Genomic DNA, 19731 nt, shown 5'->3' on the forward strand with positions numbered 1-19731 from the left:
TTATGGCGTTCATAATTCCTAAAATAAATCTAATGCACGATACTTAACCTATTAGTTTTGTTTCATTTAGTTTTTGGAAATTTGTATGTAATTTAATTGTTTTTGGGATCAAAATAGGATAACAGCTGAAAAATATGTAATAGCATAACAAACGTCATTTTCTATTTTGAAATAACAAATAATGTTTTCTGCTTAAAATAAACTCAATAAAAAGTTAAATTAACGTAAACAAAAAACGCAATCATTTTTGGAATTTTCCCTTGTCTATAGGTAAAAAATCAAACAATATATTTTTCATATTAAATGTTTTATGTATTTTTAAAATATTTACGTTATTCGATGCTAAGAAAAATGTATTTAATTGATTTCTCTTCCATATAAAATGAAACACAGCATCGAAATAGGAATTTAACCACAACATGATTTTCTAATAACAAAATATTAATCAAATTATGAATAAACTTTCAAAATCAATATTTCAAAAATATTTTATTATTTATTTATTTCTAATGTTTGGTATTTATTGGATTGTTATTTGAAATTCAGAAATATTTTATATGCTTGTTATTGTTTCCACTTAATTCCACATTGCATTTTTTGAAAAAGGATATAATTTCACTCAAAAAAAATTATAAACAAAAATAATTTGAAGCCGAGTTTAAGTCTTTTGACGATGGTGGCCTGGGTTTTAAACTTCCATTTTTTTACTCTGTAAAAATTTCGACATACATACTAAAATTTGATTCCGAGAAATTATTAGAGCTTTTTCAATTTGTATTGTTTTTCCTGTTTATTAAATTAGTCTATATATGTAAAATGTGCAAAAGTAATTTGTATTAATTTTTAATAAAACCGTAAAGCTTTCGAGAAATATACAAAATTAATTCTTTTTTTCTCAGAAGAAGTACTTTTAGTGAATTAATCAATCCCTCACAAATACCACTTAAGTGGTACAAGCTTAAATTAAAATCATACTTACCTCGAAAAAGAGAACTCTCACTTTCTATGCTAATGGCCAAGGCAGATAAAAGAAAAAAGCCATTACTAGGAAAATACTTATTCCACGACCTATGCGATGGCGGTGACATATCATCTTTGGTACTGAGAATTATTGTGAAATTCTCTTAAATTCTCTGTTTTCGGGAGGTTGTACCAACCTAAATATATTTTACGAATTGAATTTTTGGTATTTTAAGGTCTCTAGAGTTCAAATGAAAAAGATGTTTGTGAGAATCATATCTATTCCAAATATATACGTTACCTAATATATCAAGAAACAGTAAAAATATCGAATTCAAATTATTTTTGTTTACAACATTGAAAGATGCAGAAGGACTTTCATAAAAACTGAAATATTGTTTTTAAAAAACAAATACTGCAACGTTTTGGTTGACCCAACATATTATAGCGGCCTTAATTCAATTGTATGTTATAAAATGCGACGAAATACTGAATAATTAAGCAAAATACTGAACATATTTGTAACTTTGCATATTTTAGGATAAAAAAGTTATGTTACCTCTAAAACAATGTTATGCAAAGGAAAATAACTAGATTGACTCTGGTAAAGGCGTTTTTTTTGTAAGTTTTTAAAAAATTATTTTCGGCATTAATATCTGGCAAAAATATAATAATATTAACTTGTAAGAATATTGTTATGAACATTAACTTGTACAAATATTGTTTTTAACGTTGTGTTTAATGAGGTGTTTTGAAAAATCTTATTGCCAGTTGAATCTGAATCAGAATCTTTAATAACGCAAACATTCTAAAAACTGATGTTGGATTCGAATATTTCGAGAATAATAAAACGTATTGACTTAAAAATGAATTAATTCTGTGCCAAAGTTTGTGTTTTTATGTAAGATAATGTTTTTTTTATAAAACCATGTTTTATTTATAGGAAATAAAAATTTTCCAAAAAAAATGCTGCTAAAATTGATAAGAATTAGTTTTCGACGAAAAAAGTAAAAACCTAAACCAGATGTTGAAATTAAACTTATTTTACAAAATGCGAAATATTTTTGCTTATTTTTAGTTGTAATTAAATAATTGATTTATGCCTAATTCACAGTTGAGGAGGGCAACTATTTCTTCTGCTGACTTTGCATTGCTGCCGAGCAAATGTCTGCGTATTTCACATAAAATTGGACACTTTCCTAGAAAATGGATTACCTCTTCCCTTACTCTTAAGTTAGAAAGGCTGTAGTAGATAAATTGGGATTTAGATGGTTGTACGTAGGTCTATGCACCGAGCTTACAGTAGCTTCATTAATATCGTCGGTTCTCAGTTTTTCATCTAAATATGCAATAAGATTCCGAAGGTCGTCATCGCAGTAATTACCATTTTCATCAAATATTCGAAAGTCCGTTCTACAGTAGGCAGCATGGTCTTCTAGCTTCTTATACAACTGATTTTTCATCTCAATTGTTTTAAATGCCAGAATTTTTGGGAGTCTTTCATTTGGCATATTAAAAACTTTTTTGATATAATCAATATGACATTTAATAGTTTTGATGAAAAGCGGTGGTAATCCTCTTTCAATTGAGATCATATAGTTTGCGGTGTTTTTCGGTAAACGAAAGCATCTTTTAATAAAGAACCTCTGAAGTTTTTCGATTGTTTCAAACGTCTCCCCTTACCATACCATACATCATAATAGATTTCACCACTGCAACAAAGACCTTATATTTAACACTATATGATATTGACTGGTTTGAGAATCATTTCTTCCATGTTGCAGATATTGCACTTTTAGATTTAATGAGCTTTTCTTTAAGATGTGTTTCCATATTAATATTGCTTTTTATGATGAATCCTAGATATTTGTAGGCTTTAACAATCTCGATTGGTTCTCTGTCATAGTGCCATTTTCCATTTATGGCTGTTCTACCAGAACCATTCCGGAATATTATCACCTTGGATTTGCTCACATTATCTTTCAGATTCCATAACCGGGAATACACATTTACTCGGTTAATCATCAACTGTAGGGTTTCGGGCGAGTAAACAAACAATATGACGTCATCTGCAAAAAGCAAGGCTTTGATGAGTGTCCTCGATATTTCAATTCCACCAGGAAGAAAATTAATCAGGTCCCCAATGAACAAGGCAAAAAGATTTGGCCATAAATTGCAACCTTGCTTGACTCCCATCTTCGATTCTAATCACTCCGACTTTTCGGCCTTATTCCATACCGCTGTTTGTCTGACATCCTATAATTGTAAAGCTTGAAGAATAGTGATCGGCGTTCAACCTTATCAAAAGCTGCCATTATATTTGTTTAGGTTAATTCAAGTGACAACTTTTTTTCTAAAACAATTACGAACTCATAACAAATGGTCTTTGATTTAAGTTAATGACTTAAAATTTTTTTACCTAACACAAAATATTTTATTTAATATTTTGGATTTTTTTTTTTAAACTGACAAACTGACAAACGGACACGGATTCTTTTTACTTTTAAATTTAACATCTCTTTAACTACCATGAGTATAAACATTTAATTTTAAAAAATTATAACAAAAATTAGTAATGAGTATTATAGTATAGTTTGCATGTGCAATAAAGATTGAAAATATAAAAAAATACATATTATATGAAACAATTTAACTTAAATAGCTGACCTATCAAATTTTCAACTATTTGAATAAGCTTAGAGGCTACGTCGTCGCGTCGTCGTCGTGCTTTTGATTAAGTACAAATGTTTTTTTCTCTTATATCTAATTACATGCTTGTTTTGATATTTTGCACATAATTATCCGTTTGGTAGTACAATTTTGTGCCACCTTGTACATAATTTCTAAAATTTATTTTCACAACATGTTTCGTTAAAGATAAGGTTATGTTTTGATTAGAGTAATCACATTTATTTTACAGATTAAATTATTTAAAATAGTGGTTCTGTGTTTTTTCTGTTCGACGCCCGCCGCCGCCGGCCGCCGAGCCGATTGTCGATTGGACGATTCTTCCTACAAAAATATTTGCATACAAATAAATAATAAAAAAAATAGTTTAATTTTAGTATTGAAATGTTGGCTTTTTTCGTGTTTGTGTTTACAGTTTCATTTATTTTCTGTGATGCTTCATGTGAGTAATTTATGTTCATTTTCCAAATTCTTCGAAATTTTTGTTAGATGCATTTTAAAATCATATTTCCTATTTAAATACCATATGTGAAAATTATTCAATATTTATGTCATAAGTTTAAAGAATACATTCATAGTTACGAGATAGACAAGGGAAACAATGAGTGAAAAATCAAAAATAAAGAATACTGTCCAAAGTTTTTGAAGGATAAGTACTCCTACTATCGATTATTTTTTATACAGTATAAACACTATAGTTTCTATCACTTTCCTATTTGTATAGTGTCAATAGTGTGAAAAATAAGAGTGTTTGCTTTTAGTAAAATTTGCTATTTATAATGACATTTTAACACATCAGTCAAAGGTAAAGCATAAATCAAAACGAACAAAAAATAACAACAACAACAACAAAAAATGTGTTGATAAATTTAATTTGATTCTGTTCGTTTTTATTGTTTTCATTAAAACTAAAAAAAACTTTCTTTTTATTTTGTTCATTCTACCTCTCTATAGTTTTTAAGTTCTGTATAAAAGTTTCAACAAGAAAAAGAGTCTCCTTAATGATGTTAGTGTTTATTTATTTTGTTTTGTATTCACTGATAAAAGGGTATAAAAATAATAATCAAAAATAATTTTGAGCGGAAGGTGAAATTTAACAGTAGTAAAAAGTATATAAAAAAAGTAAAAAGTTATTTAAATAAACACACACAAGTTCAGATATGACCCCTTAATTGTTTATCACTAGTTGAAGAAGTGTTGTTCAATTATAGTGCAGAAATTGGTTTTTGAAAATTGAAAACAAAACCAAAAACAAATGAATAAATGTTTTGACGTGAATTGAAGTATGGAAATCTGTTCAAAAATAACTCTTAATGGTTGGAAACGATGTTTTCTTTATAAAAAATATTATTGTTCTTGTCACAAATGTAAAAAAAAAAACACTTTTTTAAGCAGTAAGGACAAGAAATTGTTTACAATATGCAAGTTATTGTAATGAAAAAAAGAGGCTGGGGTGCGACCCATACTGATAACTTCCCATCCTGTCTGTCGATTTGTCTTGCTCAAAAGCTTGTACATATTATTGTCGGGTTAAAAAAGTTGTCAGTTGAATTATTCTTACAAATTTCAAAATTACCAACAATATTTTTCATATAAAGAAATAGTTTAGATTGAAAATCTAATTTTGATAAATAGATTTTCAGCCAAAACAAATTTTTTACCAACTTCAGCAGCATATCTTAAATTTTTACAAATTTGACGAATGAAATTAGTTTTAGAGACATCAAGAACCAAACATCAATTTTTACCAAATTTGAGTACTATTTTTTGTAGATCTTATTTTCTAATGAAAAAACGAACTGTTGTATTTTTATAAAAAAATCTGGTGAATATAAATCAATATTTTCTGTGAAAAAAAAAATAAGTTTGCAGACAATATTTTTAATTTTTGAAAAGCTATTTAAGTCGAAAATAAATTTGTAACAAGTTTTAGTATTGTTTTTTTTTTGAAAGAAAACTGTCAGTTAGATTTTTCTTAAAATTTTCCGAATGTTAAAAACATAATTTCTTATAAGTGGAAATTAGTTAGAAGCCATATTCTTAAATTTTTAAAAAGATATTTGTGTTTAATATAAATTTTTACCACCTTTTGTTAAATTTTTAAGTTTTTATTTTTTATAAAAAAACTGTTAGTTTGATTTTTCAAAATTTTGCCGAATGTGGAGAACAATATTTCTTATAAAATATTATAAGTCATAAGCCACCATCTTGAGTTTTAGAAAAGATATTTGAGTCGAAATTCAATTTTTTACCAAGTTCACTTTTTTTAAATTGCTATAGTAAAAAAAACACCCAGGCAATTTTCTTGAGAGCCTTTTTTGCATCATTCTGCATTATTATCGGTATAACAACAATTATTTGAACTTAATATGTCTTCTAGTTCTTGAGCTATGGACTACAAAAAAAACGTCGCAAACGTACACAACAACGCACGCACAGATTCTATCAACCCTGAAACTTTGAGAAGATTCAAAATTTTCAATACGACAAATTGGACCCATTACAATGACTTCCTATGGGAAGTAAATAATCTGTTGGTGCTTTCATACAAAAGAATTTATTATAAACTATTTAACTAGGCTTAAAAACTGCACTGATTTCTTTTAAATCTTGTAAAAGGCTGTTTAAGTTTTTAATGATGCATAGCTAAGTACAATGACTTCCTATGGGAAGTAAATAATCTGTTGGTGCTTTCATACAAAAGAATTTATTATAAACTATTTAACTAGGCTTAAAAACTGCACTGATTTCTTTTAAATCTTGTAAAAGGCTGTTTAAGTTTTTAATGATGCAAATCTAAGTATGTATAAGTAGCCACTAGAGTTGTTAATAAAAAGTTTTACTTTATTATTGATTATTAAAAATGTGTGCCCGTCAATCCTTGATTATTTTTCAAAACAGCCTTAGTAAAAATTCTATTTTTCAAAAATTGAGCTTATTTTTCTTTATAATTTCTATTTATCAGACTAAGAGAGATGATATTTCAGTTACAGAAATTGAAAGTTATTTTTAAATTCTAGCTTTCAAGATTTAAGAAATCTAATTATTTAACAAAAGTATAAAAAACATTGTTTTCTAGGATTATAATTCGTATAACATTCTATGTCACCCTTTAATGTCAGCTATCAAATAAAAGCAAATTATAACATAACAATTTTTTGGAAATGAAGGAAATTAATTTTGTGATGGTAATTTTTTGTATCAAAGTTTTAAATTGTCAAATACTTTATACAGCCCTGTACCGTTTCAAAGAAAAGTTTGCCCATTTTAACAAGCTTATTGCCTGTAATTACAAATGTATCACAATATCATTGTAATCTTCATTTTTTTTATACACAAAACTTAATTCAATCTTTTTCAAAAACGTATAAAATATAATTACAAAACCAACTGTTATTTCGCTTCCACAGAAAATCAAAAAAGCAGAAACTTGATTAAAATTAAGAAAAATAAAATAAAAAACACATTGATAATTAAAAAATATAAAATTCATTGTGTAAAAGTTTAACACCAAAATACAAGGTTAAACACCATTAACGCCTTAATGCTAAAACGAAAAGTAGTTAAGCAGCATCTTCACAAAAACAAACCTACAAAAAAAAAAACAAGACAAAAAACATAATTGCCTATTCAAACCATTGAATCCACTTTAAGGGCAATTAACTGAACACCACTTATATCACAGGACACGACGACGACAGCGACAAAGACGACGACATTGTGGTTTTGTGTAACATTATAAGAATAAGAAAATAGCGGAAGTAGGTACCTAATACCCACCTCAACAAAAACCACCTCCCATCACCCCTCCATACCTTCTGCATCTTGTTTCAACCATTTAAACATCCTTCTCACATTTTCTCTTTTTTTCTTCTAAATATTTACAAGAAAAAAAGCGATAGCAAAATGAGTGCCTATAAATGAAACAAACAAAACAAAACAAAGCAAAAGGAAAAAAAACAAACAACAATAATACAAACATCGTCCTATTTTTATGTCCTATCCTCCCCTCGCTTCCTATATGTAGGTTTTGTATAAGTATGCAATTATCATCGTGTTGAGAGTCCTTTAGCGGAAAATCTATAAATATTGACATTTGCTAGATGGAACCGCAAACAAAAGGAGATTATCATCATCCTGTACAATTTTTGTTGTTGTGATTGTGATGATGGCGATGGGACGAATAATATACGGTTACCGTTATAGGGGATAAAGAATAAGCGTATGTAAGGGTTGCCATGTCCAGATGTAGCTCGAATTTAGAAACATTTGGAACCCAACATAGGATAATTTGAAAAAAAAAAAAATAGCCCAAAATAGCTCAATTTCAGTTAATTAAATCTGGTAGCTTCAATAAAAATTTATTTTTATGTACAGAAATAAAATATATTTTTTTTTATCAAATCAAAGCCAAAAAAGTAGCCGAAATAAAAGCTCAACCAATTGCCCAATTTGATTTTCTTAAAAATAAGATTTGGGCTAATTTCAGAACCATTATGATTGGGCCAAAAAAGTAGACCAAATAAGCCCAAACAGTAGCCCAAATATAATTTATCAAAACGTCAAATCGTGTTACTGTTTGGGTTATTGTTTTGTCGCCATTATGATTGTAGGTACTGTTTGGACAGATTTGACAAAATTTTCGATAAATATCTTAATCTGGCAATCCTATTATCCTGTATACAGGATAACTCGGCATAATCTTTTGTTTGTCAGCGTCAGGGTACAGTTTATAGATGCGGTTGAGTATATTTCTTTATTTCGTGTGTCCTTAAGTGTCAGGAACATGTGTGTGAATGGATCATGTTTTCGAATTTGTTAACAAATGAATTAAGAATAAGTGGAAGTTAATATTATAGACAGACATATCTATTTATTTACTAGAGTGGGGGATAATTGTGTGTAGAATTATCAGATACTTTCATTTAATGGATAAAAATAAAATAAATAAAAATGAAAAAAACAAAAATTTACACAGAAATATGTTAAGGCTCCTGTCACATTACACCACACCTCATACCACTTATGGGTACATTATATGGAATATGGACTCATGGGAGGAAAATGTAAAAGTGTATTTATTTTACGACAGAATTTTTTTTTTGGATTGCTAATAAATCGTGAGACTCGTGAGTCATGCGATCTACTATTATAATAGAAGTACTCTTATGTTCAATTGACTTAACGAACTGATAAATACTTCTATACTACTTGATGTTGATGGTATCAGAAGTGTTGATGTGTAATCTGAGTACACTTTTGCCAATATTATAGAACATGTATATGTAGTTAGATTGTAGGTTGGTAACGTTGAAAAATCCAATCTAGATAGCGAAATGGTAATCATTTATTATCACCTTACCATACTTTTTTAAGCTTGGATTTTTTTCAGGTCAGGAACGTAGTTAATTACTTAAAAAGGCTGAAAGGAAAGCTATATTTGGTTTTGATTGAATGCGTTTTATCAGAACATAAGAACAATAAAGCAAACTCTCCATTTTGTGCCTAACTACTGAATTTGATGCCATTTGTGTAGCAAAGTGTTGTCAGTCCCTTAAGAAAATGACAGCTGTCGATCTAGTGTAAATATTATTGGTACATGAAAACTAGAGGCACAAACAATTTTTGCATTTACATTCTAGAACAATGTTTCAAAAATAATGACAAAATTTAACAACACCTGTTTGATACTAATGGTATTTTCAACTTTTAACAATACTTTCAACGCCATTTAATAAACTTACGGAACATTTTCAACGAGTTGATACAATTTTAAAGCTTTTCTAATAAATATCAATGTTAAACAGACATATGATTTTAGATATATTAAAAGATTGAATTATTTTGTAATGTAAAGTAAATTTAAAATAACGATATGGCTACTTTATATTTTAGTAATTTGTTGAATTAATGTGCCTCACTTCACATTCCAAACTAAAATGTCTTTCGTTTTTTTGCTTTATTTATGTTTACGACCTGTCAAAATGTGTTCAGATGTATTGTTTTTATTAAAATTAATAGCTTAGTTTTTAAAAGTTAAAAAAAGAATTAAAATTAAAATTGTTAAGTATTTAAAAAAATGAATTATCTTCTAACAAAAAGTTGTATAATATCAATTAAATTTTGAAAACCTAAGCTTAGCATATGGGTTTTACTAACTTATTTATTCCGTCTCCCTAAATTGTTTGTATTACTGTCTTCGTAGTAAATTAAGTTTCATTATTATTCTGACAATATTTTTTATGATAATTGTCAAAACTTGGGAGGTCGAGGCTATTACTTGAAACCTACAAGCAATCTGATGTTTATAATTTTAAGCCTAAGTGGGAGGTTAGAGTATCCGAAATAGAAAAATTTAAGATATATAGAAAATATACAGTTTGAAATTAAAATGTGTTTAAACTTTACAGCACCAGTAGAGTTGAAATTCAGTGTAATGTTCTTACAGTTTGACAGCATTATTGTGGGTACCTAATGGAAAGTATCCAAAGAATTGACAGTTTAACAATAAGAGAGATATTTTCATGCTACAGTAAGGTGAAATGAACATATGACTGTTAGCAGACTGATACACTATAAATTTATAAGTATTTTTCAGTATTTAAGATTTAAATTGAAAAATGTATTGGTTTAAAACTGATACGTGAGTCAGTTAAATTGAATCCATGTTTAAAAATAAACAAATTATAAAATTTTAAGACTTTACAGCATACAATGTAAAATTATCATCCTATATTTAAATTTAAGTTTGAAAGTGTAAAATTATAATATGTACATTGGTAAGAGACGTGGTGATATTATTTTTAAAGCATCTGAGATATGATGTAGGTGATATTTTACATACAACTTCTGTCAAATCATTAAACTGTAAAGTTTACAATAATAAACTTTAGCACTGTAAAATTTGCACTCAAAGCAAAACAATAAAATATCCAGTTAGGTCTCTGTTGACTCTTAGGCATTGATGCCTCGTTGTTCTCGTTGTTATCGTTGTTCTCGTTGGTCTTTTTGGTCTCGATAATATCGTTGGTCTCGTTTGTTTGTTAGTCTCGTTGGTATCAATAATATCTTTAGTCTCGTTGGAATTGGTACTTATTGTTTTTTGAGTGCCGAAGAAAAACGTCTTAAGAATAATGCTTTATTTTTGTTTAAAGCAATAAGTGATTTATAATTATTTAAATAAGACCAATGATTTATATTTCATTTCTTATAGTAGGAAAAGGGACTGTAAGTGTTTGGATCTAAACATTTCATGAATCTGAAAAGTCATGAATTATCAAAATATTAAGAAAAACGGCTTCGAACCCATTCAAGTATGTCGTCAACTACGTTCAATCTTTACATCAAGAAAACACGAAACTCAACTAACACTGTTAAGAAATACACAGATATTTATCACATTTACACAAAACAGAAATGAGTTTGTATAAAGTCTCGTCAGGAATCATAAAGAGGCCATAAGCCTTTTTTAATACGCTATAGTTTTGAGTGGCTAAGCCTTTGATGTTGACTTTAGAATATTTAATCCTTTTAAAATTCAGCCCTTTAGCAAAATGTCTAGACGATCAATAACAAGTGTTAACTCTTTAACTCACCCCCCTCAAAAAATACAATCTAGCTACCTCCCTGAATGTGCTTTGAATATTTGAATTTGATTCTGGGATTCTGCTTTCGACTCGATTTCAAATGTAAAATCAATGGAAATAATTCACTGATTTATATCAATGATTTAACCACGTTTCCGAGCACAAAGCAATAGATTTAAATACAAGTCAATGCCAGAGCTAGAGCCAGAGAGAGTGCTATATGGAGATGGTTGAATGGCTAAGGATATATGTCTGTAGGGTTTAGCATATAATATATATACTTACATAGTAAAAAGGCACGTTTCATGACTATATACGTCGCTAGTCATGTCGTGTCGCCTTTTATTGAATTGGTTTGGTTGGTGTTTAAAAACTGCCTCTAGAGCAATGTCATTAATTTTATTGGTGATTATGCTGTCGTACATTCTAATCTCTTAAGTCTATATTCCATTTAAGTCCTTTAAATATCTTCTCAATATCTATAGGTACATAACTAACCTTCACATAATTTCAATCATTTTGTATGGATAAGTATATATATCTAAAGGGTGTTCTTTTTTTTGTTTGTCCTTTTTTTCCGTTGATAAAATTAAGGGTATGTTGGTTAAGTGCATGAAAATCACCCAATCCGCAAAATTGTAAGTGATGTGTATCAAGGGTTTTCTCTCTTTTGACATCCTTTTTTCCTATGTAAATATTTAATGTGTACGTTCAATCAAACATCTGAGTCATCGTCATTCTCATCCTTATCCTGATTTTCATCCGTCGTTCAGCGTAGTCCTAGTTGACTACATGACAGAGCAAATTATTCAGTGTTGAGTTGAGGTGTTCGAGAGTAATACAGAAAAAAATAAAAAGGATTTTTATAGAGATTATGAAGGAATGTATGAAGAAGCTCCTAACATTATGTTTAAAAGTCGTTTTAGCTAACATCCGTTGTCACCATCACCATCACTACCGCACCTAAAATTTGAAACTTTTTTTTGTCAGGAGTCAAAAACTTCTGAATTATGCAATATGTCATCTTTTTTTTTAACGGAAAATATGTATGGAAATAAAAATCAACATCAAAAAATCAAAAACTTCAAAAAAAGTAAATTGAGTGAGTGAAGATTTTTACTAAGTGTGTTTGTTTATACTTATAACACATGTCAATTTTGTTATTAAGTTCTCCGTGAGGTGACGAAAATAAATATATAAATCCTGGAGAAAAGGAACAAGTTGTGATTTTTTTTACTTTATTATTTTTATTTGAAATTTGATGATTTGTTTGCTCTTTTATGTAAAAATGTTTTTGATTTTTTGTTTCTACAGGCAAACGGAAGGAATACACGTGCGTTAAAAAATATACAAAATGTCAAAATCAAAAGCAACCAAATTGAAGTGAATGGTGTTTTTTTTTTTGTTGTATCGAATTCTTAGGGAAAACTTATTTAAAAAAGTTGGTTTAATATATTTAGGGATTTAAAAAAAAAGTGAAAAATCTTGACAAGTGAATGTTTTTTGTATAACTTCATGTATGTTGATCGAATTACGGCAATCCATGTTGATTGACAATTATTATTACTTTTATTTTTAACAAGAAAAAAGAAAACAAATGCTTTCAAGGATTTGCTTTTAAGTAAGTTTGGATAAGTTGAAACATTCATAAAGCAATAAAAGTCTTCTTAAAGTGAAAGAGATTAAAAATAAAATTATGCAAAAGACTGGGCCACATGTTTTCTTGTTTTGTTTCAAAACAAATTTAAGATTTATTAGGATAAATTGGTTTATTTGTTTAAAATCCATATGAAGGCTTTTTCAATAAAATTTTTCGTTTTAAAAACTTCGCTATTTTAGCAGGTGTCAGTTTTAAAGATTTCATTTTTTGAAATTTGACAAGTAAAACTACGCCATTTTTTAAAGTGTACTATTCACGTTTTAATAACGCATTAATATTATTAATATGCACTACAAAAATATTACAATTTTTGAAGTTACAATTCGAAAGCGTTACTCTTTGAGCGCCGTGAAGCTTTAATTTAGGAAGGAAAGGAAGGAAATAGTAACACTGGTAGACAAGTTTGTGATGTTAAGAAAACCAAGCATGCGAAGAACTGCAAATGAGTGCGTTTCTCAAGAATAATAGATAATATTACTCTGTTGCCCGTAATGTTAAGGTTTGTCAACATCTTTTTGATTTTTGATATTATAACATTCCACAAACGATATAACACAGAATTTCATTTGTTAAGGTCTAAATACTTTTAAAGTGCAGTTTACAGAAAATTTCATCTTAACTGATTTAGTCCTTGGAATGCATCAAAATATTACGCCCCATTCCCACATCCGACAATTTTTATTTGTATATCGTGAATACAATTATAATGAAAACACACAGATATCTATGTATATTGATTTTAAATGTCTGCGAATTATAAATAGTGAGAAATATTAAGCCTGGTAAAACAGTCCACATTCTTGTGGTGCGGCTAAAGAAAGAATCTCTGTACCTTAAGTATGTACGTCCGAAGTTGGGCTCAAAGGAAAACTGATGATCATTGGTAGAAGTACCGGTTTTACTGTATTTTTTAAGTTTAGGTATCCAACTGGCTAGAGCGTTGTTCATGAAAATAGAGGTGTTCAAAAGTAGGAAATTGTCTCAGTAAGAAAACGATCGCCTATAATTTTGAAAGCTATTTTTTCAATACTATCCAAAAGACTCAAGTGCGTTCCTTGAGCAGCCAAATATGAGAATAATACTCCATTATTAGACTTTGTAAATTATGGCTGGATCAGGGGTGATTAAAAACTTCATGCATCATCAAAGAAAGCCTTAACATTTATAGAGATATCATAATATGTGATCACTCCACAATAAGATTACGCTTTTGGGACAGTAGACAAAATTGAATTTGTTTTCGAAGCATTAAATTGTACACAGTTTTTAATTTTTCCTAAAGTCAAAATAAAAGATTTTTAAAAAGATGTCTGTACGTGCTTGTATACATACGTTCGTACGTTCCCGACGTTTTTTTCGTCGTCCATAGCTCAAGAATCAGAAGAGGTATCGACTTCAAATACATTTTGTTCTCATGAAAATTGCGTGGGTTTTTTTGTACCATAGCAGTTTAAAAAAAGATGAAAATTTTGGTTAAACCTAAACATCTCACGAACCCATAATTCTAGAGATTTGAACTAAATTTTATATTATGAATTGTGACGTGATGCTAAACAAATATATTTTTGGAAAAAAAATCCAATTAACGGTTTTTATAAATCAAAAAACTGAAAAAAATATGTTCACCTCGAAAATTTTACGAATAAAAAATGATTTCATCTCAAAAGTTGATAAAAATTAATTTTCGACTCGAATATCTTTTCGAAACTTTGAGATATTGGCTTTAAACTACTTTTGTCTTTTGAAAATATTTTTTTCAACATTCAATAAAATGTTAAGAAAAATCGAATTGACAGTTTTCTTACAAAAAATTAAAATCCAAACAAAAAAAATAATAAAAGTTATTAAAAACTGATTTTCGACTCAAATATCTTTTCAAAACTTTGAGATATTGGCTTAAGACTACTTTTATCTTTTAACAAAAATTGATGTCTACATTCCGTAAAATTTTGAGAAAAATCGAATGCACAGTTTTTTTTACAAAATATAGAAACTTTAAAGAAAATTTAAAAAAAGTTAAAAAACCTAAAAAAAGAAACAATACTAAAACTTTGTACCTACGACTCAAATAGCTTTTCAAAAATTAAAAATATTGTCTTCAAACTTTTTTTTTAAAGAAATTATTGTTCTCAGTCCAACAGTCCATTTTTTCATAAAAAATAAAACCTTCAAATATTAGTACACTAATTTGGTAAAAATTGAATTTCAGTTCTTAATATCTCTTAAATTAATTTCATTAATAGAATTTGTAAAAATTAAAGAAATGCTACTAAAATTGATAGAAATTTGTTTTCGACTTAAAATCTATTTAAAAAAATAGATTTTCAAACTAAACATTATCATTATATGAAAAATATTGCTGGTAATTTTGAAATTTTTAAGAATAATACAACTGTCAACTTTTTTAAAACAACACGAAAACCTACAAGCTTTTAAGCAATCCAAATCGACAGACGGCATGGGAAGTTATCAGTGTGGGCCTGTTAAGATCAGAAATAAATAAACTTATTATAAGATGACAAAGGACATGTTATAAACGGCCCTAAGCCAACCCTGTTTTGTTAACAAAAGTGAAGTGTTATAAAATGGCTTCTTTCCTTTTCTTCCTTTTTCTTATCTCTATGGCTGGGATGAGCTTGAAAAAGCTCAAAGTGAAGCTCTTCTTCATCAGTAAGTCAAGCCGATCACACGCCTCTAAATAAGTATCTCATTAAACCTTCTAATTATACTTATATACATACCTATTACTAAGCTAACTATTATTATATGAATAAACGAAAAAATAATTCGAAGTTTAAGTTTTATTTCATAAAAAAGTAGAGCTTAACAGGACAAAGACAGGAATCTAAAAAGATATGGGTACTTTCATCAGCAAATCAGTTAAGTTTATTTTTTGAATTCATGAAAAGTTGTTGAAAATGCTCTATAAAACCTTGTTTATTAAAAAAAGAGAATCTTTGTTCATATTAACTAATAAAGTACCAAAACATACCATAACACTCCAAAACTATTTTTTAGAACTGAATAATTTTTGTATACGAATTTAATTTAAAACAAACCCCTCTTTCAAAAAATGTTATACATTTTTTTTGAGAAATTAAATGCCATTGAAATTTGTATGTATAAACTTTAGTACCAAAAACATATAATTTATTTAAATAGACTCTTTTTGAATACATTTTGTTTTTCGAAGTTGTTGTAGCAATTTTAAAAGTGAAGTGGTTGGTTTTTAAAACTCATAATTAATAGCTTTTATTTTAAGTTAATATTAGTGATTTATTTGATAAAGTTTAACTTAAACTTAACTTAAAAGTAAGAAGCTTTGATTTTTTAATAAAATAAAAATATGTTGCAAGATTAATGTCTTGACATTAAAAGTCAAAGTAAAGTGTTTATATTTTATCTCTCCTGCCAAAGCAATTGTATATCTGCTCTAAGGTCTTTGAACTACAATAGATTTATCACACAAATCCTCCCAGAATCTCCCCCTCCAACAAAGATGAAGAACTTAAGTTTTATCACAAAGCCAAAAAAATACACAGTGTTAAACATGATATAAGTTTCACTAATGACATTTCTATGTCGTGATGTCCGGCGTGGAGCGTTGCGGCGATGTGTCCCTCTGGTAGCTGTCACTAAAAAAGCGATAAATTTATCACTTTCTTTTTTTCGTAAGGATAATCATATGCGTAGGTTTATTTACCCTATTTGAACTTGAACTATCCTTTTGACAGCCGAAAATAAATAGTATCTTGTTTTTGTGTTGTTATTTTTGTGTGAATATAAGAACTTCGAGAAATTGATAAGAATTATCATCGCCAATTCACATCACGTCCTCTCCCCTGACTGAATTATATTGATCAACTCCCGCTCACACCAGGTACAGTAACGGTATACTAAATAATACTTTATTTTATATGTGAGAAAAATATGGGAAAAAAATACATTAATTTAGTGAACTAGCTAGGCGTCGTCGTCCTCATCGTCATCGTCCTTGGTCGATGGTCTTTGTTCGGTGTTGGATGTGATGAAATAAAAAAAATCCAAAATAAAAAAATTATATTCAATAAAATATATACCATCGCACGTAAAAGCACTCAAAACCTTTATTACATAAACTTCCGGGCTGATTTTGAAATCAACCATCTAACATCATAAAAATCTACTAAAAATGGTACTTATTTGCTTCGAATTAATGGATAACAATCATATAACATGGCTTACAGCTGCATATTATTACATATGATGGTTTGTTGGACACATGAGGCTTTGATAACCATTTATATGTGCTCAGTTCAATGTCCAGACAAATCAAGGAAAAAATACCCACAATCACGTTTTGAATGCAAATAAGAAATAATATAAAATAATTAGAAACGTGATATTGCTACATTGCATTGTTTTACGTACTTCTGCTATTATGTACCTATGTGTGTATATAGGAATTATATGGAGATGTGGTTATTTAAGGGAAAAAGGACTATCAGGACCAAGTCTATACATCGATGATGATATAGCGCAAAGTTGTTAAAGTTTATACATATGGTGTTTAGATGAATGTTTTGTTCAATTATTATTATTTTTGTTTCTGGATATAATGGGGTTTCATTTAAATAATAACTGATGTTCAGAGAATTCAATTTCATTAAAATTTAAACAAAAAGGATACACAATTCAAATAATATCAGTTGAGGAGAACTATACATATATATGTATATTTCAAGCTTTTATTATGTGGCTATCATAAGTTCCAAATAAATGTTGAAATTGTTATGAAATGTATTGTTATAGATGGGTCTAATATACATACATAGTTAGTATGAGCTACAACAATTATTACATTCATAGTAAATTTGAGGCTACGAGAACATGATACAGAGGTCTTTATTGTTTTAATTAAATTTCTTATTGTTTTAGTGAATTTTAATTTTGTTGGGATCATTTTAAGCATTTCATGTATTTCCTTCCATAAAGTCATTGAATTTTATGCCTATGTTTAGTTCGAATATCATTCAATATTCGATCCGATTGTTGGACGTTTCAGTTGAAAATATCGAAATACATAGAACTTATGTAAATAAATTTAGAATTTTTTCAACGTTATTGATCTGAGTATTGTGTACAAGTCAGTTTTGACTTAATAAATCAATATGGATTTGAAATTTATAAAAACTTTAGTTCGAATCATACTCAAATATCATTGTGTTTATATTTTTTTGGTTTTTGCAAAGTCAATTCAAGATGATTCCTTACGTTTTCAGTATTTCTAAAGCTTAGATAGGTTTGAATAGTTGAATTGATAATTGATTTAAACAAAATAGTAAACATCAAGATTTTGTCTTAAATGTGATTCAAATTCGTGGAAATTCAACACAAAATATCTAAATTTAACTTCACTTTAAACTTTATTCACCATCAAAATTGGAATCTTGAAAATAAATATCGTTTTCACTCAACGAAAAATGATAAGGTATCTAAGCAAACTATTCAAACTGAATTCTGTCATAATTCTTTTCTTTTATTTAGAGAAACTAAACCTTCATTTGATAAATTTTAAAGGTAACCATTGAATCGTTTCAAAAAGTTTATATGCGCAGTTGAATCATCTCATGAAAAGTTGTTTTGATAATTTAATACAAAAATTTAAACTTTAACTTTACTTCAAACCAAAGTTATTGCTCGTTTTGACATCTCATATACATAAATAGATGCGAAAATGAATCGGTTCAAATTTTGTATGCCTTCATTTGCTAAAATAAAATACAAATTCTTTAATTGATTTTAAATAACACGATCACAACACAATTTTAATTTCTGTTAACAAATACATTTTAGGTTTCTAACTGTCAAACCAAATCGATTTTAAGCTGACACTATATTTATAGTTTCTCAAGCCTTTTTTCTCTTCATTTGACAAGGATTTGATATAAAAATTGTTGCATCTAATTAAAATGTCGATAGACAAGTCATTTGACATTACATCAAATTCATTGAACTCGAATTCATATTGACGAATCAATTCTGATTCTGTTTCACTTCAACTAATCTAATGGGTTAATTGGTCAACAATAAATAGTTGATAGTTGAATTTAAGACAGATATTATTAGGTAAGAGTATTTTATTTAAAGAATGTTTTGTAAATTATGAGTACAAATTATTTGACGAATCTGACAATTTACGAGTCGTTCAATTCACTTTAAATTTGGGAAATAAAACTAATTACAAAGATATTTATCTAGCTCGTACCTGACTTAGTTATTTTTTCAAACTTGCTTACATTTGACATACATTTACTATTTTTGCAAGCACATACTTCATCTGATTCAAAATATAAAAGAAGTTAACTTCATTTCAAATGTGGTTCAGTTATTTTTCTTTTTTAAAGAAAGACTGAATTTGCTAAAAATGAGTCTTTCAAATTGATTGAATTGATTGAAGAAATGTCATTTACCTCAAGTATCAAACAAAATCCAAGTTAACTTCACTTCGACTAATTGACAGTTATGATATAAAATTTAAATGTCAATCTCCTCAGGTGTCAAAAAAACAAAAACACATTAACCTTATCCAATCTTTTTTAAAACTTGACTCTTTTTAACAATCATTTATTTACATAAATTTATCTTTTTCAATAAACAAAAAACATTTGATTGCCAACAAATGATAGTAATCTAAACCTGAATCAGTATTTGTTTCATCTAAATTCATTATTTTGAAAAAATACACATTATTCCAAATCTCTTTCCGCTAATACTGAGTATTAAGAATAAGAAGACCAAAGTTCCAGAAAAATCGTCTTTAAACTTGTTATTGAAATTCTTCATTGATATAATTAA

At 28.1% G+C, this 19731-nt stretch overlaps 1 protein-coding gene across 2 annotated transcripts in view; it reads left to right on the forward strand.

The window, feature by feature from the left end:
• Positions 1-19731, forward strand: part of LOC129952001 (zwei Ig domain protein zig-8) — a 149246-nt gene that overhangs the window by 107329 nt on the left and 22186 nt on the right. The window contains exon 1 of one of the 2 annotated variants that reach the window (XM_056064413.1): positions 4025-4090. The exons of the other annotated variant lie outside the window; for it this stretch is intronic. Within the exon in view, the coding sequence (XP_055920388.1) occupies positions 4033-4090 (58 nt within the window). The 5' untranslated portion in view covers positions 4025-4032. Of the gene's footprint in view, positions 1-4024; positions 4091-19731 lie in introns of those variants that run through there. 2 annotated transcript variants of the gene reach the window in all.

The sequence above is a fragment of the Eupeodes corollae genome, chromosome 3 (assembly GCF_945859685.1).
Source record: "Eupeodes corollae chromosome 3, idEupCoro1.1, whole genome shotgun sequence".
Lineage (NCBI taxonomy): Eukaryota > Metazoa > Arthropoda > Insecta > Diptera > Syrphidae > Eupeodes > Eupeodes corollae.